The following is a 21,029-nucleotide window of genomic DNA, read 5'->3' as shown; positions in this document are numbered from 1 at the left end:
GCTTCCACATTTTACTTGTCAGACAAGTAACCGGAGACGATCCAAGTAATCGCCACCCACCAGAACAGCGGAGAATGTGTGTTTCCAGTACCCAGCCTTGGATCAATAAACGCGATCGATATTTGGAATGGCGATCAGGAATTGGAATAATCTTTTTGGAGAACATCTGATCTGAGGTAAGGAATCTATTTTACCAGTCTTGGAATAATCTGAGCTATTTTCACCTATATATCAGCGTGTGCCATGTGTGTGTCTGTGTGTGTGCGATCAGGAAATAAGATCGATTTTCAGCCCGCTTCTATAGCGTGCATAAGTACACATATACTATCGATAATCTAGCGTTTATTTGAAAACTATTCATAAATAGGCTGAAAAACGTGTTTTGTGTATTCCAGTAAAGGGCGTTTATCACAATCTTTATTTTCTTCTGGAATTTTCAAAAAACGAACGTTTTTCAAAATGGTATAAAACGGAAATGAACCGATTATTTAAAAAAAAGATCTGTTTCGACAATGTTGACTGCAAACAAGTCATTGATAAGCGACGGCCATATTAGACACATAGCCATAATTTAAGATATAGTTTATGCGTTCGCAAATATGAGAGCTCTGTCATTAAGTGGGTGGTGGCACGCAACGGGGTTCCGGGGCACCGGACCCGTGGCACTCAAAGTGTTAATGGTGAATTAAGCAGCATCAAGGAATCCACAAATGGTTCATTTTCATGCACAATGAAACATTTACGCTGCTGGTGTACTGCAACAACTTGGCTATCGACGTCAGTAAATTGTAACTAGACTTGACACATGGGAAGTTGGGAAGTTATGTGCCCTAGCAAGCTGCTGCCTGCCTAATTATTAAGTTTGTAAAATATCCCGTTTTGGCCTACATGCCTTTTTTATTTGAGAATATTATTACTATCTGGGGCCATGGGAGACCATCTGACAGACTAGTGAAATGGCTGCGTTGTGATTTGAAAGATTTTTCAAAGCATCTAGTCATAGACGGAAATGCTAAAGTATGTGAAGATCAGAAGCCCTAACATTGTTCAGAAATGCTCTAGGCATTTAGCGTTCATTCATTGGAAAGATTAAACATACTTATTTTTTTAATATATAACAATATATTGTGTAGATGCACAGATTAATCGATGGAATAATGGTTGGATGAATCAGTTGGGTAAATAGTGGTTTGTAGTCTTGTATGATTTTGCTGAGTGAGAGGCTGCTGCAGTAGATGCTGGTGGTCTACTAACTAAATGGCTTGTTTATCGTTTCTTACTGTACCTGTATGCTGGCTAGGAGCTGGGACTCAAAACTCATGTGGTTTGGGCCATTATTGACTGCAGGACCCGGTAGCTAGATGGCTTTTCATTGCATTTGCCAATTGCTACCACTTTAACCAGTATCCTATTGAATTTACAACATTAAATGTAATTTGAATGAGTGGTCTGTTCTGCTGCAAAAAAAATTAAAGAACAAGTACTTAAAAAAAATATATATACGTACCCTGGATCTCTAGAATGGCGAGCTAACAATGTATTTATTCAGGGAAGTAGACATAATTGAGTGGGTGTATTTGTACACATAGGGGGTGAGTCATGCAGATGGATAGGGGTGAGTGACGTAGACTGATGGGGAAGAGCGTTGTAGAGAGATGGGGGAGAGGTGATAAGCGTGTTTGACAGATATTGGGTGAGTGATAGATCTGTATGCGAGAGGTGTTTGTGAAAGTACACATTATCAATGTATGTATGTGCTGATCATTTTCCATTATCAGTTATTCTGTAACCAGTGCGATTTGAAGTCGCAGGCTCTCGGAATATATTTTCCTGCAGCAATATCTTAAAAAGCACACTCCAGTGATGTCATCGACAATTCCAGGGTTTTCCCGGCCTAAACAATGGTATAGGGGCTCAGCGTCTCTATGATGACATGCCAGCATGTGTTTCCATTTATTTATTTTGTGCAGTGATGGCTCGGGGGCAGCTTGTGCAACTTTATACACTGTACTTGAATAAATACAATTTTATTCAGAACTAGGGCTGCCACAATGAGTCTGACGTCGACCATGACATTTTGTCTATTTTAATATTGTTACCCATGTGCCTTCATTGCAGTGGAAATGGCAGACGTTCAAAGTCATAACATGCGCAACATGTAAATAGAATGGACATGGATTAGGCTAATTGGCTTATCCTGATTCCTATGCCTATTGAATTCAAAAGGAAGATATTGATTTACATATGTGTAGCCTATATACATTTTTATTTTTTTATAATAATCATCTCCTGTGCTGGCAGAGATAACACATAATACTCATAACATATGGAGATATACTAAAACCAATTAATATTTTTTGGCCAGTAAAATATCTCTCTGGCTGGTAGTTCTTTTCTTTTTTTATCTACCAGTCACATTGGCTGGTAAGCCAAAAAGCTAATTTAGTTGTTCAGCATTTGGCTACAGGCATAGATAAATTGTATGTAATGATAAACAATGTCATAGTAACTGATGGGTGTTCTATTATTTCAAGATAATAAAGGAGCTATAATGAGTCAATGGATAAAAAGCAGTAATGTCATGTAGGTGACTCACCCTACTCGCGTACAGTAGGCAGCCACACCACACGGCATGCACAGGCATGAATGGAAAGGAAACCAATGGTTTACCAAGCAGGCCCACCTGGTAGAAGTACCAACGTATTCCTGCCCATTGAAACGGGCCCAGCTGTGCTCCCCAACCCCACTCCCCTGCTGTACTTCAGAACCTAATTTCTGTCCTCCTGACTGCACTTAAATCGTAAATCTCTTTTTGAGTTGGGAGTGTCTTCAGACAGACGCGCTTGTAGATTTCAGTGGGGCGATGGCAGTCGCTGGAGAGCAGGTTCTGGATCGAAAACGTTGACGTCAACTTGCCTATGATGGAACTTCATCGTCATCCGTTTACTTGGTCGATAGGTTGGATAATAAAAACCCTGTTCAAGTCAAAGATTTTCATTATTTGCATTTTAAAAGAAAATCCATTTCCCGAATTGCAATTGAATTGAAGCCGCTGGTGGGCTTGAGTCTGTGCAGAATATGCGCGCGGGCCGCCAGGGTGTAATCCCCGTCTCTCGATCCCAGGTGGCCTAACGAACGGCAGCGGGCGCTACATCTCCGCCGCCCCCGGGGCCGAGGCCAAGTACCGCAGCACCGGAGGAACCTCCAGCCTCTTCAACTCCAGCAGCCAGCTGTTCCCTCCGTCTCGGCCACGCTACAGCCGCTCCGACGTCATGCCCTCCGGACGGAGCCGCCTGCTGGAGGACTTCCGCAACAACCGCTTCCCCAACCTGCAGCTCCGGGACCTGCCGGGGCACATGGTGGAGTTCTCTCAGGATCAGCACGGGTCCAGGTGGGATACACACACACACACACGACTCCCCTCCTGCCTTTGCTACAGACTCTTGAATGCAAACGGGCACATGATTCTTGTTTATTTGATGGTGGAAACGGCCATGATGTGGCTTTAAAACGTCACTTTGTTGGCTACCGATGAGCTGAAAAAGTATTGTCTAGAGTCGACGAGTCTTTTTTTTAAATGAAAAAAAAAATGTAATCTTCATTTCAAACCTTTTGTTTCAACTCATGAGACATGAGTTTACAGCGACAACAAGCTTGCAAAACAAGACGCTTATCAGTAGATTCATACATATAGGCACAACGAATAACAAGTTAAGACTGTTGCAAGTCCATACTTTTAAATGCACAACCTTTTTTAAATAGAACTTTCTGTTATTAATCGTGTAAACACGCTATTGTCCCACCAGGTTCATCCAACAGAAGCTGGAGAGGGCCACGCCCGCTGAGAGGCAGATGGTGTTCGGGGAGATTCTTCAGGCAGCGTACCAGCTGATGACCGACGTGTTTGGGAACTACGTCATCCAGAAGTTCTTTGAGGTTGGGGTCATAGAAGATGTTGGCGAGGATTGCTTATGGAAAACCTGGAAAAGTCATGACGTCTCTAAAATAGTTTTTCCAGGCCTGGAAATGTGACGGGGAACATTATTTGTATCCAAAATGTTTCAGCAATGTCATGGACATTTGGTCATAATCTTTTTAATAATAATCTTATGAATTTGTTAATCTTGAATAATCTTTTGCTTCACCCAGTGTTGTCTTTAGCATCAAGCATTGTGCTGGCAGATCTAATTATTTTGAAGGAATAATAACCCCAATAACAAAATTCCTGATTACATAAGTTCGTAATCATGATTGTTAATAAAAAAAGATGGTCTTAGCAGGGCTGTACGTTAACTTTCTGCACATGGCACTGGTGCAACTGAGGTTGATGTTTTTGTAGCACGAGTATAAAACGTATCTAAAATCTCGAAAAACAACCCAAAATAGTGCAATTCATAACAGGATGTTGCATACAGGGCACACAAAATCCAAACCTTAACAAGAAACATGTTTTCTTTATTTGACCATAAATGCAGTGACAGAACAACTATATACAACTAAGACATCAATATGTTGTGCTTCGTTCGGGGGTTTGGCTCATGTCTTTACTTTGATTTAAGACTTAAATACCTTCATTTAGTAGGGATGGGCATCTTTCGAACGACTTTCGAATAGGCATTCAATTATTATATTATATAATATTTAATAGGTAATGTGACTATCGTTTTGTCTTAAATATATATATATTTTCCCTTGTTTCTACCAGCACCTGTATTGAGAAGGGACCTGTATTAACTGTTACACCGCTGAACATCATGCTGGGTACAGCTCGCTAGCTAGCCAGGTAGCATAACAGCTGGAAGATGCTCCGTTGCTACAGTATATTCATAAACTGAAGTGATTTTTGGAATGAATGCTTTTGTACCCGGAAATTACGTTGCGCCTGGTCTGCCTGCCAAATATCTAAAGCTAGCCGTTGGCAATGACTGCAGCCAGCTAGCTTGATTATCTCACGTTCGCTATGAAGTGAAAATAAAATATGTTCACGTGGGGTGGGTGCCGGCATTCTTTGAATAGTTCCCAGTGATTATCTAAAAGTGTTGCCCATCCCTACATCCCGGTGTCCCAGATGGATAGCTCGCTCGCTTGTTCGCTATGAATTGTGGGATTTGGTGTTGGATGTATGGACTCTATGCATGTATTTTTTAATCGCCAAAAAAAGTAGGATATGAGGCACATTGATTCACTTAAGATGCAAAGAAAACAAGTGGTGGAATTTGAAAGGAGAGGCGTGTAGGAACCATGCATTTGAATAATGGCCAGCATTTGCAACATGTTGTGAGTGTGGTTCCTGTGTTTGTGCCGAGCAGTTTGGGAGTGCAGATCAGAAGCTGGCCTTGGCAACGCGTATCCGAGGGCACGTCCTCCCCCTGGCTCTGCAGATGTACGGCTGCCGGGTCATCCAGAAAGCCCTGGAGTCCATCTCTTCTGAGCAGCAGGTAATTGTAAGTGGACTTTCACTTATCTCTTTAAATAATCTTTCAGCTACCTAACTGTATTACCATGTTTTTACATCTCTTTTCCTTTCCCGCCTGCTTTCTGTCACACTTAAAGGTATCCAACAGAGTTTTCTTGTAAAATCTTTTGTTTTATATTCCCATTTCTCCACCCAAATAGTTTTCTATAGACTCGAGGAGGCAAAAAGTTCTGGTCAGAACAATGGGGCAGACTACAATATATTTGCATTTGTTAGCCGTGCCAGCGATCTAAGCTATCGATCCATGCCAGAGCTAGTTATGTAAAAGGTTAAATACTCTCACTCACAGCCGTGTCGATTTGGCAAAATTGCATCCAGGTGTTTTTTGTTTTGAAAGAACTTTTAGTCAGGAGTGCCATGATTTCTCCATACAGCTCCATTATACTTTTAGTCAGGAGTGCCATGATTTCTCCATACAGCTCCATTATACTTTTAGTCAGGGGAGTGCCATGATTTCTCCATACAGCTCCATTATACTTTTAGTCAGGGCAGTGCCATGATTTCCCCATAGAGCTCTATTGTATTTTTAGTCAGGGGAGTACCATGATTTCTCCATACAGCTCCATTATACTTTTAGTCAGGAGTGCCATGATTTCTCCATACAGCTCCATTATACTTTTAGTCAGGGGAGTGCCATGATTTCTCCATACAGCTCCATTATACTTTTAGTCAGGGCAGTGCCATGATTTCCCCATAGAGCTCTATTGTATTTTCTTAGCACAGCAGCTCAACGCAGGTAGAGGGCAACTCGGTCACATGATTCAGCGGGTTTTTCCGATTGCCTCGAACACATTGTGTTTACAAACAAGAAACTTGTCTATAGATGGTTTCACAGGAATTCTGCTGCTAGGGAACTAGTGGTCAAGAACTCCTGTTGGATACCTTTTTTCTTTTAAAACGAAAGCAGGATCAATATCTATGTAGTGGAAAGTTCATCTCGCTCTCCTTCTCAGAGTGACATTGTTCGTGAGCTGGACGGGCATGTGCTGAAGTGTGTGAAGGACCAGAATGGGAACCACGTGGTGCAGAAGTGCATCGAGTGTGTCCAGCCTCAGGCTCTACAGTTCATCATCGACGCCTTCCAGGGCCAGGTGGGTTCCTAACGATAACCGGGTGGCCGTGGGTCCTTTTTCTAAAAGTCATAAAAAATCTGAAGGTTCCCGGTTCGATTCCGGCTCCTTTTGGCAGTGTTCGTCGTCGAAGTGTCCTTGAGCAACACACTTGACCCCTAACAGGTTGGCACCTTGCATGGTCGACCCCCCCCCCCGCCGCCAGTGAGTGAGTGAGTGGGTGAATGTGAGGCATAAGTTGTAAAGCGGTTTGGATAAAAGCGCTATATGAATGAATTAAGTTTAAATAACATTTGCTAATAAAAGGCCTTAAAAAGTATTAAATAGTCTTTGATTCTGTTTGGGAAGGTCTTAAATATTTGTTCATTGAATGTTGTAAGCAGGGTCCAAAATTAACTCAGGCTAAATGCCTGTTCAAAGAAAATAATAGATTTTTTGAATTTGCCTCTGTTATCATGTTAGTCTTTTCTATTCGTGTTCTCAAAATGTTGTCCTCTGATGGCCACCGTAGTTTGCGTCAGTATGGCACGGGGGAGCGAGCGAGCTAACTAGCTACAGACACTCCGGTTATTCTGGGTTTACGCAACTCCGGTTACTCTGGGTTTACGCAACTTTCTTTAATGATTTCTCCTGCTGTGCCTCATTTACACATTAATCTCATTCATGACTGTTAACGAATGCCGTCGCTCCCGTCTCTTGAACTGGTGATTGGCACCGCGCTGCCCTGACTCATTCCCTGTTCAGAATATGAATACGATGAACAAAGAATGTGTCCATATTCCCTGGTAAATAATTGTTGTGACTCAACCAATATTTTGGCAAAAGACCAGCTGTAAAAGGTGAGGAAATCGTCAATCTAATCTACAAGAGGAAGTTGACTAGATTTATTATGACAACAGACTGCCTGTAGGCGTAGACTGATAGGGGAGAATGACGTAGACTGATAGTGGAGAGTTGATAAGCTACATAGTGTTTGACATGGATGGGTAGGGGAGAGGTGTGGTGTGTGTGTGTCAGAGAGAGAAGGTACAGGATGTATGCTGATTTACTTTCCATATCAATGGGACAGGATGGCATTTACCTATTTATTTAAAAGCCATGAATAAACTATAATTTACCACAGAGAACCATCATAATAACACGGCTGGGGTCTAAATGACTTTCAGCATAGATGCCTTGCTACCTTGATATAACGAGGCCAGCCCAATCACAAAAGCCACAGTAGTCTTAGCAGTAGCCCATTATATTATTATGAAAAGTGGGCCTACAGGAGCCCTTGGCAGATGAAACAAAGATAATTTGAGACCCTGGCTGTAAGACTATTCTAGTGATTAAAGGAACACGTCAACATTTTGGGAAATTGGCTTACAGTCTTCTCCAGAGAGAGACAAGAAGATGGATACCGGTTTCCTCTCTGTGCGTTCATCTGGCGCTGCCGCGGAGCTCTGTCGCGGCAGCATTATGTAGCAGTAATCCCCCCTCTTTTAACATCGACAACTAGCTCAACTGGTAGCGCCACCTTGCTGTGGATCCTGCGGTCTGTTTTAACGTGCATTCTTTCGCCGGTTAAGTTTAGGCATGTTAACTTTAAGCATTGTTTCGGAGTTGGTTAAGGTTAGGCATTGTTTCGGAGTTGGTTAAGGTTAGAAGGGTTAAGTTTAGGCGCTGTTAAAGAGCTGGTTAAGGTTAGAGTTTGTCTTAGAGAATGGCAATAGACAGCCTATTTCCGCGCTGCAGCTCTCTCGCGCTGCCGCGGTCACATGGGCGTAGTGGCCAATCAGAGAAACGCTAAACACAAGTTGGTTGCCTAAAATATTCACGCATCCCCTCCCTACTTCAGTTCCCCACGTGGAATGCACCCGATTGGATAAATGATAAGCTGGTGCTCTAGTGCGACATCTAGTGGCACGTTTTAATCATCCCTGACATGGATAAGATGATGGAATGTAATCATCATCAATCATTGATACTATCCTCTGCCCCCCACAGGTGTTTGTGCTGTCTACCCACCCCTATGGCTGCAGGGTGATCCAAAGGATTTTGGAGCACTGCACCCAGGAGCAGACGCTGCCCATCCTGGAAGAACTGCACCAGCACTCTGAGCAGCTAGGCCAGGTAAACGCATCTATAGCCTCACCCTCCTGGTTTCATCTCTGACCCCCAAACCCAGTGCAACATTTAAAACAAAAATGTGTTTGTTAGCTTGTATTGTGCATGTGTCCTGTTTTTATTATTTTTGCATTTCATTTTTTAGTGCTTTCCATTTGCTTGGACGTTTTTAGATGTTGTGTGTAAGGTTAATGGTAAGGATAAATGTAATTAAGTTGCCAATTGTCAATGCCATCTGACCTGATATGATGATTTTAAACATCCACCCTGCCCCCCACTTATTCCATCTAGAAATATCAAGGCGTTTCATTGGAGATGACACCCAAAACGTATTATACAGTGTCCAGCGATGCACTGTTCAAGGTCAGAGCAATTTGCCTCCCTCACGCGGATGTCCTCGTCTCTCTCTTTCCCCTCTGTCTCCCCCCCTCTCTTTCCCCTCTGTCTCTTTCTCTCTGTAAAGAATCGCCTTTTTAACCCGTAGAGAACCTCTCCTCCCGACTGCCACACCCGCCTTGCAGGCCCTCCTCTAACTCACTGAGCACGCCTCCTCTTCCTCCTTTTTGTCGCCACCTCCTTTTTCCCCCTCCTCCTTCCCTCCTTCTTTCTTTCTCTTGGCATTGCTTTTACAACTGGGCTCCTCTTTTTTTATTTTCTCTTCCCCACAGAGGATTCACACAGCACTTTGCTTTTCTTCTTTTCTGATAATCCCTCAAGGTCAACTGTTTCCTGATAAATGTGTACCCCCCCCCCCCCCTTTCTGATTTCACATCACTTGCTTTTGAAGAAACACTATTTACACCTTGGAGCACTAAAAGTGTTCATGTTGCTGGTTCTGTTTGTACGGCTGGATTTATACTTGACGGCACTGTTAATTTTTTGGAAGAAAAAGAGGCGAGCACAGTTTCGCCGCCTTCAGCTGTTGAACCTAGAGATGGTCACAGGTGTTCCGTTATTCCTCTATTCTAAATGAGGCAGGTGTTCTGTTATTCCTCTATTCTAAATGAGGCAGGTGTTCCGTTATTCCTCTATTCTAAATGAGGCAGGTGTTCCGTTATTCCTCTATTCTAAATGAGGCAGGTGTTCTGTTATTCCTCTATTCTAAATGAGGCAGGTGTTCCGTTATTCCTCTATTCTAAATGAGGCAGGTGTTCCGTTATTCCTCTATTCTAAATGAGGCAGGTGTTCCGTTATTCCTCTATTCTAAATGAGGCAGGTGTTCTGTTATTCCTCTATTCTAAATGAGGCAGGTGTTCTGTTATTCCTCTATTCTAAATGAGGCAGGTGTTCCGTTATTCCTCTATTCTAAATGAGGCAGGTGTTCCGTTATTCCTCTATTCTAAATGAGGCAGGTGTTCCGTTATTCCTCTATTCTAAATGAGGCAGGTGTTCCGTTATTCCTCTATTCTAAATGAGGCAGGTGTTCCGTTATTCCTCTATTCTAAATGAGGCAGGTGTTCCGTTATTCCTCTATTCTAAATGAGGCAGGTGTTCCACCGTAGCTGATGGTTTTGTTTTGTGTCGACTGCACTGATTCAGCTGAAAGATTTTCAAGTAATTTTTTTCTTTTTCCATGTTCAATTTAACAAATTGCATTCGGATTTCCTTAGTTATTTGAGCAATAAATGGAAGACGGCTGCAGTTATGGTTATTTGTTTAGTGAAGTCGAGGATCACGGTATCCCCTCAGGATACATTTAGTTTCATATTTTTTTCTTCTCGTGGGTAATAATTTGGTTAACTGATTAGAATATTGATATGCCTTCAAATGCCCATCCCTAGCTGATACTATTATTGGATGTGTGAATTAGGAAATTATGGGTACACGTTTTTTCCCGGGTGTAGTTAAAAAGTTTCCTCCATAACTGCTGAATACAGGCTTGAAGAGCTGTGAATGGTAGCTGTCACTGACAACAATGAGCGTTGTGTTTGTCAGAAGAAGGTAAACAAGTTAAACTAAACTGTGCTCTGCACAAAAGATAAAATTACTCTGACAAACCACTCATCTCTCCAGCATAAATCCTCCTTAACATAACCTTTAGTAGTCGGAGCTTAAAGTCGCAATAAAGCCGATTGGGGAAATAATTGTTTCCAATGAATCTCATTTAAGATTTTCGGAATTTAGACATGGCAATTAATTTACAAAAATATTAACGGAAAATTCAGAACTGTGTTCTTTATTAACTGGTCAGGTGAGTTTTTGTGTCGTGTCATCTTGCTACGCTGCTTTCAAGTATAAGTTCTCCCACTAAAAGCACTCCCGTAACATATATGTCACACCATTTCTGAAGGGGCAACAGGTGCTCCACACCAGTAGCATCTGTTTTGTCTTGACTTTCTGCAGTCATGTCAAAATGGCATATGGTTTAATTCCCACAACTACGAATGGGGTTTATATCCTACATCTGTCTTACCTGTCGTTTTTTTATGCATGATAATCTCACGTCAACAAAGACCATTCTGAAATCTAGTGCATGAACACTAATGAGGGGAGGGGATATAGGGGGTGTGGTGTTGATCTGCGCTGAAGGAACATGGAGTTAATCACACGCTTGTGTCCGTCACCTCCTGCAGGATCAGTACGGCAATTATGTCATTCAACATGTCCTGGAGCATGGGAGGCCCGAGGACAAGAGCAAGATTGTGGCTGAGGTCCGTGGGAAGGTGCTCCTCCTGAGCCAGCATAAATTTGCAAGGTAGGAAGAGTTCCGTCTGTCAGATTTCCACGTGAAATGGATTTTAGGTTCATAATTTGTGAAAAGTAGAAACGCATCCTCCAGAATCATTTGGGAAATGTCTATAGTCATTTTCTCATAAATGATAATACCTTTATTTATATAGCACCTTTCATACATGGATTGTAGCTCAAAGTGCTTCACAGCAAATAAAATTAACATGGGTATAAAATGTCCATAGAGTTGACTGAATAAAAGCAATGCATAAAGTGCAGATATAAGAATAGGTATAAAAGCCGATATAAGAATAGTTATAAAAGACGATACAAGTAGTGCAATGTAGAAAGTGCACTTTCTCATATCCATATTGAACATCTACTATTGTGAAAATAAAGATTGTAGATATATATTATAGTTATATGGACATGACTTGTCTACAGTTTTCTTTCTACTATCTCACATTTCAATTGAATGGCTAGTTTTTTTTCTTTGATATTTAGAATTCGTAGCGGTTTATTTTTACATACAGAGTTAACTATATAGTTTTCTCAGATTTATTTATCTCATATTTGTACATTCCGATCCAATTTTGTGTCTATATTTATGTCTTTCTACTATTACCTTTACCCCCCCCCCCTCCCTCATGCTTCTACAACACCTGAATTTCCCCAAGGGGATCAATAAAGGGAAAAAAAAAAGCTTTTGTATAAGAGATTTGTTCGAATGTCTCATTTCACCCTGTATGCCTCATCAACCGCATTCTCCCTCAGTAACGTGGTAGAAAAGTGTGTGATCCACTCCTCCCGCGCGGAGAGGGCCCTGCTGATCGACGAGGTGTGCTGCCAGAAGGACGGCCCCCACAGCGCCCTCTACACCATGATGAAGGACCAGTACGCCAACTACGTCGTCCAGCGGATGATCGACATGGCGGAGCCTGCGCAGCGCAAGATCATCATGCACAAGGTGTGTAGAGACCAAGACGTGGCAAACGGAAGCTCGGCAGGCCAAACATACAGTGGTCTCCGGTTCCTGACCCACACCTTGATGTCGGTAGTGACTTTTCTATAGACCTAGTGTTCGCTGTATACGTCGGTGTGCCCTGCGCATCATGTGGGCAAAAAGGAATGTAAATACGTAATCCTGGTCAGAACAACGGGGCAGACTACAATATGTTTGCATTTGTTAGCCATGCTAGTGATCTAATCAATCCATGCCAAAGCTAGATATGTAAAAGGTGAAGGACTCTCACTCACAGCCATGCTGATTTGGCTAAATGACATCCAGCCATTTTCGTTTGAAACTACTTTTAGTCAGGGGAGTGTCATGGATTTCCCATAGCGCCCTGTTGTACTTTTTTTAGCGCAGCAGCTCGTGCAGATAGGGGGCAACTTGAGTCACGTGACTCTGTTGTTATTGCTGATTGGCTCGAACACTGTAAACGGATCTATTACAAACGCTTCCAAGGACATAACTCACCCCATGCTAATTACAACAGGACGGCTGTTTCAATTGCAAATCACTGGTGCCACCATTCATGTTTCTACACGTGTTGGGAACTGGAGACTACAATATAACTAAGGAGCTTCCTGGGTGCATTTGAATAAGTGCTTATTTATTTTGTGTTTTATTATTATATATTTTACTGAGTAACCGCACACTGGATAGTTTAACAAACGGTGGACATTTTAACAAAATGCACTGGGGCGAAAGCGAAATTCACTGCATTTCAGACTCTATTTTGTCACTTTTATCGTCTACCTGCTATTACCCTGCCCATACCTGTACCCGCCCCTCCCCCATTCTGCTATGACGCCTGCGTTTCCTCACGGGGGTCAATAAAGGAACATCTTATCTTGAGGCTGCATCTAGATATATAGCCGAGCTGGAACCAGGTGAAGGGCTGTGGCTCAGCAGGTGTGTGAGAACAGACTAGAGCTACCTTTCAAATATATTATCAGTTCCTTGCTTCATTAAGTCTGTAGGAACTAAGGCCCTGTTTAGACAGAAACGCTAGCAGGTGAATCCGCAAAAATATTTTTTCGGATGTGCCTTTCGTTTATACGGAAACGGCGTTTTTACGGGGTGAAACCGTAAAAAAGTGAGACCACCTTCCAGGGTGGAATTCCTAGAAACGATAAACCTTTGCGTTATCATCTAAACTTGTCAAACCGCATAAAACGATGACGAAAGGGTTGTCAAGGCTCTCGTCGCGCGTACTGCTTACATCACAGGCATGCGCCAGTAGCGTAAACAAAGCATGTCTGATTCTATCCATGGCGATCACCTGAAGGCTACATTGGCAGTACTTTTAAATACACAAGAATCTGTCCTGCGGCGTGACTGGACCCACTGTCTGTGAGTGACTCTGCTTTGGTCCAATCACATTCCCCACCCACAGTCTGCGAATCAGAGGCAGAGTAGGGCGGGTCTTCACAGCACGTCATGTGACATATGCGCCAATCATGTGACAGCGGGGCTCAGTCGTCTCGAGTCGTTACAGCCTCGTCTGCACGGAGAATTCCATCCCAAAACGCTAGTCTAAACGCAAAATTAAAAGTGAGACCGCAAGACGACTTTTGCGGTTTCTGTTCAGACTCTCTCCGTCTAAACGTAGCCTAAGTCAACAGCCCAAAAACTAGATTGTTGCAACTGTGGTCGTGTTGACTGTTGCGTGAAATGTTCAACTAGTGGGGCTCTGGAGTCTTTTACGGCACTCTTCTCTTATGCATTATGTAATTATTATACCAATATAAAGGAGTGGCCGGGTACTGCGTGGCATATATAACCCCCTCTGACACACTGGTTGGTAGGTGTTATGAGTTCGACAGGTTGTCTGGCATCTGGAAAGAACAGTGTGTGCACAGATAGTGTCCTGTGGGAGGGCAAGGAGTCGATGGTGCTTTTTGTAGTGTATTTTATGAAGAAAGATGTTGTAACTTGTTTGTTAAAATATCCAGTGATGCGTATATATTAGGGGTGTAACGGTACACAAAATCCACGGTTCGGTACGTACCTCGGTTTTGAAGTCACGGTTCGGTATTATTTTCGGTACAGTAAAAAAAAATTGCTTCATTTATCTATTTATTTATTTAGCTGTATTAAACAATATAAAACGAATTGGCCATAATTTACTGAGCAAACTCATGCTTACTGCTGTAACCTACTAATACCACTTAATGTAAATCTGAAGATTATTATATAGCAGATGCCTTGGACAACTGTAGCGTGTGCTTGTTTATACAGAGCCCCTTTCATGAGCAAGCCCTGCTTGAATACAGGGGCAGGGCTTGCTACAGTCACGAAAGGGGCTAGTTTATACAGAGCTGGTATGACTTGCTGGCTGAAATACGGACGAGAGGGAACTAGGTAGCGGGGCTGCTCTATTACTTTTAACATGTGCTTAAACCCTGTGTTCTGTGACAACTGAGTATGGTCGCAGATCTGCTGCTATACAAACGCATATGGCGTTTGTTATTGCTTTGGCCCGGTCTGAATTAATAGCGAGATGCTGCTTGAATGCCACAGGGAGCTGGGTTTGCTTCTTCGGTGTACCAGTGATATTCACATTAGGGTGATGCCGTTTCAAATGCGTGATAAAGTTTGCAATAAAGTTGAACAATGCCGGCAACGTAGCCCCTTTCGTGACTGTGATGCAAGGCTTGCATCACAAGTGTGCATCAGTCACGACTAGCCGGCACGTAGCTTTAGTGCAATCCACCTGTCTTTGTCCATTACTGTGGTTAACTGGGAATCCGAAATGATCCCAAACGGGAGACTTGAATGTTGTGGGAGCATCTTCTAGCTCTGGCTGGTCAGTTAGTATTGACTCGCCATACTAAGGCTAATATGCTATGCTGAATTACAGCTCTCGTTCAGTGTAGCTGCGCACTGCGTGGGATGAACAAACTACATCCGGTTAATTGTGCGTGTTATATTAGGGCCGGGGGGATTTAAGTTCCGCAAAAAAAGATTTCATACCGTTGCAATCGTTCTGTGCACAGCACATACTGTACCGGAGGACCACATTGAGGCGGTACAGTACGTATCCGCGTACCGTTACACCCCTAGTATATATATATATATTACTTACTTATTTATCCTCTTCGTCCCGGTTGGGGCATAAGGCCGCAATCATACACTGCCACTGAATCCTGTCTCGTGCTTTGGCCTGCGCTTCGTCCCAGGAAAGACCCAGGAAAGATATATATATATATATATATATATATATATATATATATATATATATATATACAGTTCAGTAAAAAAGGTTTTCAAAAGCACCCAGGAAGCTCCTTCCTCCAGTCATGAATTATTCATGAGAATATCAAGTAGGCTGAGGAACACCATTATAATGTTGTGTGGTCAGAGTAGACCTCATGTCACCCTCACTCACATCCACGCCTACTGTTACTCAGCTGGAAATCCTATAGATTGTGAAAAGGTTGTAATTTCCAAACTATTGACAATTGAAAGTAAATTATAATGTACCGTCATGAAACGATAAAACAATTTTGATTGATGATTTTAAAGTGAATCGAGCCCAACCCTGCTTGGCACTTAATACTATTTTCACCAATGGCTTTGACGGATTTGGAAGAAATTCAGCAGCACAGGTCCTTGGCCGACATCGTTGGTGACTGATGGACTCACTCATAGACCGAAAGAAACGTACACGGACCCAAGTGATTACAATACCTCTTCTTCCTACCGATTCCCCCTTGCACTTTGTGCGCAGGTGTAATGCGTAAGTTTTAAGTGCAATGAATATACAAGGTTTATGGTACAACAAAGAGGTTGAAATGTCTCTTCAATAATCCATCTTGTAATGAGACGTATGAAGAGACTGTCCAGCCTCCTCTTGTTACATTATTCATCACGCTGAATGTTGAAGCACACGTCCATTTTGCCCAGTGAAATAGAGGCCTTGCATGTGATGTTGAAAATGCCCATTTGTCCATGTTGTAAGAAACAACGGTTGTTATGTGTTGTTGATAATATGAGACGTATATCAACGGAAATGTTATAAATGTGCGTTTTATTACTGGATATATAAAGTGGTTACCAATGGTTACAGATGTTGGAAGTAAGAACTACACGAAGTCATTCCTCACAAGGCCTCTATTGAAATGCCTTCTCCATAATGTTTCCGGATGATATGTAAGGGATAATGTATAGCTACGAGGTCATTGTCGCAAAATAATTGACCGACACGGAGTTTAAAATACCGAGCCGCTTCGGCGAGGTGTTTTAAACGTCAGTGAAGGTCAATTATTTTGCGACAATGACCGAGTATAGCTATACATTATCCCGCTTATTACATGGCTAACTTACTAACAATATACCTAATTCATTTTACATCGACTCGCAACACTGGTTCTGGCTGCGTTCTGGCTCCGCTCGTCGCTCCGCCCCCTGTCATCGCCGGCAGCAGAACACCGGCAGTGTCTAATTGCACTGAAACAGTGTGTGTCAGTGGGCTTGATTGCGAACAGCTGCGCACTGCGGTCATTATTGTCCCACAGTCGGGGGGGCTATTGACCAATCACAAGCAAGCATTTCGGCGAATGTGAAAACGCCATGTAATAAGTGTCAATATTGTGTTAAACCTGTATGTTGAAAGGAATGTTATAGACCGAAAGGTTTTACACATTGTTTTTGAGCGTTAAAAGAAATTCAGTCCGCTTTCCTCGTACGTCTTCCTAAATGGTACGCGTTTTGACGAGATGGAACCTGAATGACTTTGAACCAACTGACCTTTTACTCTTTTTTTTTTCTTCCTTCTAGATTCGGCCTCATATTGCCACCTTACGCAAGTACACCTACGGGAAGCACATTCTGGCCAAGCTAGAAAAGTACTACATGAAGAGTGGATCCGATCTGGGTCCCATTGGCGGCCCCACAAACGGTCTCATGTAGTTTCCCCCCCCTGACGTCCTTGGTCCCCTAAAACGACTAGAGTAGGAGCCTTCCTTAGCCCCCTGTCTCGTACCCTATTCTCTGAAGGTGCTTCTTAGCCATAGGGGTTAACCTTTGACACCCTCTGTTGTCCCATTTTTCGGGGAATTACCAAAAAATATGATTTAACTTCACCTAAGAATGCTGTGACGTCTGACCCCTGCCACTCTGGCCCCTCCCACTGGTGGAGGTTCCCTATACAGCCACCAGGGGGAGGGGCGCACTGTCTGCAGGCCGTCTCCTGGGTAAAGCACAAACCCATTGTTTATGATGTAATTGATGTATCTGACTGGTTTTCATATATTATCTTGTACATTTAGTTTTTTACCTTGTAAATTCTCTGTAGAAAAATGTACACATTTGCTGAAAATTTACAATTCTTACAATTACACCAGCAAGTGACTTTATAAGGCCAAACTGAGTGATCCTTTTAAAAGATAAAAAACAAAAAAACATTTCCATTTGTTTTTGTACCCAAACTTCTTATCTTCTCAGCTGTTTTAATTAAAAAGCCAGGCGTTGTGAATATTGCATTTCTACATAATCCCATGCACAATCAGTGGTGGACACGCCAACGCAGCTGATTTTTTATTTTAAATAGCACTACATAGTACGGATGGATATGAACTTTTTCTATCCGCGGATGGTAACTATGTGTCTCGTGCCAATCAGTTGGTTACCCATAAGGTCTTCAGGGCCAATTTCTAGTGCACTTGGCTTTGGAGAGCTATGCTTCGATTGTGGGTAGCGTCATCCAGTGGTAGCTCTTTGTTGCCTCTGTTCTGTTGCCTCCTTTTCTTCGTCAAGGGACGCGCCCTTATTACCCCTGTTGACCAGCGGCTTTTAGTTTGCTTGATTTGACTCATTTGCGATGAACAGTATCGGTACTAAACAGTGGAGATCGACAACTCAAGCTGTTTGCGTCCATAGAAAGCTAAGTTTCCACTGAGCCCCACCTCTACTGTCTTACTACTACTATTCTATTATTATTATTATTATTATTATTATTATTATTATTTAGCTAGTGGTTGCTCAGTGCTTCAGGCAGATGAAGCTACCATTAACATAACTCTTAGTAGCAGAGCATGAGTTTTGGTTGTATAGTGGGTGTGTAACCTGGTGTAATCTTTACAGGAAATTACCTTGGGGGGTGGGGGCGGGGGGGGGGCTTTTCAGGGTGGTAGTGGGTGGGGGAGGGTATGCGTCGGCATGCTGTGACAGGTGTTAATACTTGGAATGGTTTTTTTCTTTATCATGTTTTGTGCAACATCTTATGTCTTGTAGTTTTTTGAGATGAACACTGCCCTAGAAACTGTATCTTTATGTACTGAATATCATCTCTTGCCTAGAAGTAGTTTTAGCAAAAATGTATAGCATCTTTATGTACGAGTAAATATTGTTGCTTTTGGGGTAGGGGGGGGCTGCGGCATTGATGGTAACCCCCACCGCCTGAAGTACAGAGCAAGTTAGGACAAAGGTTTTTTTGTGAAGTGCTAATCCCAGGTGTATAATCCGACTAGAGTGGGATAGAAGTAGCGTGGCGAATGGGAGAAGAGGATCGTTTGGGATTGTGAGGATTGCGATAAACTCTTGTGGATGTTTTGGTTTTTCCTTTTGTTTTAGTCCCCCCCCCCCCCCACTTCTTTCTTTCCTCCTTCTTAGGTTGGGTATGCAAGTGCATTGGTGGAGGCGGGCGGGGCCATCAAAAGATAATACGATTCACCTGTAATGCTAGTAGTGATGGCTTTTCTGCTTCTTATGAATAATTGTAGAATACATGTAGTATATGTGCAGTTAATAAGTGTAAGTTTATTAGTTTTAATTGAAATGTCTAGTTGTGATGTTTTTGACAGGCCTTGCTAAATTGGTAGTGATGCTTTTATTTCGTCTGTACAGTTGTACATTTGTAAACGTTGATGCTGTAAATGGGATGTCTTTTACACTTTGGGGGGAAAAAAGCAAAAATGTGCATTTTGATGTGTGTATATTCATCACTCCTTTCCCCTTGAATATAATGTATACAGTTTTATTTGATCAGTTATTTTAAAAGGAAGAAAAAATAATAATCTTTTTATGGCTTCACAATCTGGCATGGTTTTTGTTTTTAATCTGTTATGGGAAAGGCCAGCCTCTATTTGTACCGGAGCCGTAACATCCTCATGTTGATAGTCTTTCTGACGTGTGACAGTTAACAAAAATGACCACCAATGCTCTGTACTTAAAAAAAAAAGAGGCTGAATTTAGTCCTCTGCTACCGCGGAAACGTCACAGGATATGACAAGAATTATTTTTGTACAGAAGAGTGCTGTATTTTGGAACAGCTACTACCTTGTAAGCAAAAGAAATGTAAGATATTGTCAATTATATAAATATGAACATATGAGTTTTGTCACACTGTCAAAGTCATGTACATTTTCAGGTGGCCTTATGTACATTTCCAGATGTTAGAAAAAAAGGACTCATTTTTGGAAGCAGAATTGTGACTATGATTAAACCGTTCTTCTAACATTTCATTAATGTGTTCTGTGCTGCTTTTTTTTCACACATTTGATGTCTTCATGGTACTGTGTGAACCAAAAGGTCTTCATGGTACTGTGTGAACCAAAAGGTCATTCCTGTGTATACTATATTTATTCTTACCGTATAGATATCTATCCACATCTGTCTGTATATACCTGCATATAATCCTTTTTACATATCTGTAGATTCGATATCTGTACATATGGTATGGTCCATAGTGTCTTTATACCTGTATCACTGTACATATCGTCAAGGTTTAGCTTCCCTTACCTTCAAATAACTTTTGTAAACATATTTCAAACTCGCCACTAACTTCTGTATGGTGTAGCTGGAAGAATGCTCGAACCAAAAAAAAATATTTTCCTTTTCTGAAGTCAAATAGAGATAATTACAAAGTATGAATTAAAAAATATAAATGTGAATGGTTTCAACCCAGCCCATTCACATTTGTATATGTATATGGAGACCCTGAACAATCCTTGACAATGAGTCCAGAGTGACGGGGAAATGTCGCGTTATTTTTTTTCGGAGACTCTCTGATTGGCCACTGACATGTTTGCCCAATCGCGTGACGAGCTGTGTCTTTGCCCATTTCCGCGTCGAACAGCCTGCAAACTACCTGGCGTTCTATCGCTATGCTCTAAGACAAACTCTAACCTTAACCAACTTCGAAAGAGTGCCTAAGCTTAACCAGTGTAGAAACAGGCGTCGGCCAATCAGAGAGCGTCTCCGAGAAATGCGGCTAGGAAAATGTCACCTCGGTTCTGCATATCAGACATGTGATTTCGAAACCTAGCCGTATTTCTCGGAGACGCTCTCTGATTGGTCGACGCCTGTTTCAGTTGGTTAAGGTTAGAGTTTGTCTTAGAGCATGGCGATAGAATATGGGGGTAGATTTCTATCAAAAATAAACAAACTCAAAAGTAGAAGCCAATAGAACGCCCAGGTAGTTTGCAGGCTGTTTGACGTGGAAATGGACAAAGACACAGCTCGTCACGCGATTGGGCAAACGCGTCAGTGGCCAATCGGAGAGCGTCAGTCAGTGCCAATCAGAGAGCGTCTCCGAGAAATGCGGCTAGGTTTCGCAATCACGCATATCAGACAGTCTGCCCCTATTGAGTCTAACTCGGCCAATGATAGACGGGGCTTATATTTGCGTGTACATGATGACATCACAGGACATGTCCAAATATGGTCCTTCCAGGTTAAAGAGCTATTTTGAAGA

General features: G+C 42.3%; 1 protein-coding gene across 3 annotated transcripts in view; it reads left to right on the top strand.

Annotated features, from left to right (window-relative positions):
- pum2 (pumilio RNA-binding family member 2) overlaps nt 1-18,425 on the top strand; it is a 59,819-nt gene extending 41,394 nt beyond the window's left edge. For 2 of the 3 annotated variants that reach the window (XM_084314982.1, XM_084314980.1), the window contains exons 15-23: nt 3,124-3,391; nt 3,807-3,936; nt 5,310-5,444; nt 6,430-6,567; nt 8,536-8,661; nt 8,947-9,018; nt 11,229-11,350; nt 12,100-12,292; nt 17,114-18,425. In XM_084314982.1, coding sequence (XP_084171108.1) covers nt 3,124-3,391; nt 3,807-3,936; nt 5,310-5,444; nt 6,430-6,567; nt 8,536-8,661; nt 8,947-9,018; nt 11,229-11,350; nt 12,100-12,292; nt 17,114-17,245 — 1,316 coding nt within the window. In that variant the 3' untranslated portion in view covers nt 17,246-18,425. The remainder of the gene's footprint in view (nt 1-3,123; nt 3,392-3,806; nt 3,937-5,309; nt 5,445-6,429; nt 6,568-8,535; nt 8,662-8,946; nt 9,019-11,228; nt 11,351-12,099; nt 12,293-17,113) is intronic. The other variant, XM_084314981.1, reaches the window with a different exon arrangement.
- The last annotated feature ends 2,604 nt before the right edge of the window (nt 18,426-21,029 follow it).

This window comes from Notolepis coatsorum, assembly GCF_963971535.1.
Source record: "Notolepis coatsorum genome assembly, chromosome: 5".
Lineage (NCBI taxonomy): Eukaryota > Metazoa > Chordata > Actinopteri > Aulopiformes > Paralepididae > Notolepis > Notolepis coatsorum.
This window is presented reverse-complemented; position numbering and strand designations above follow the sequence as displayed.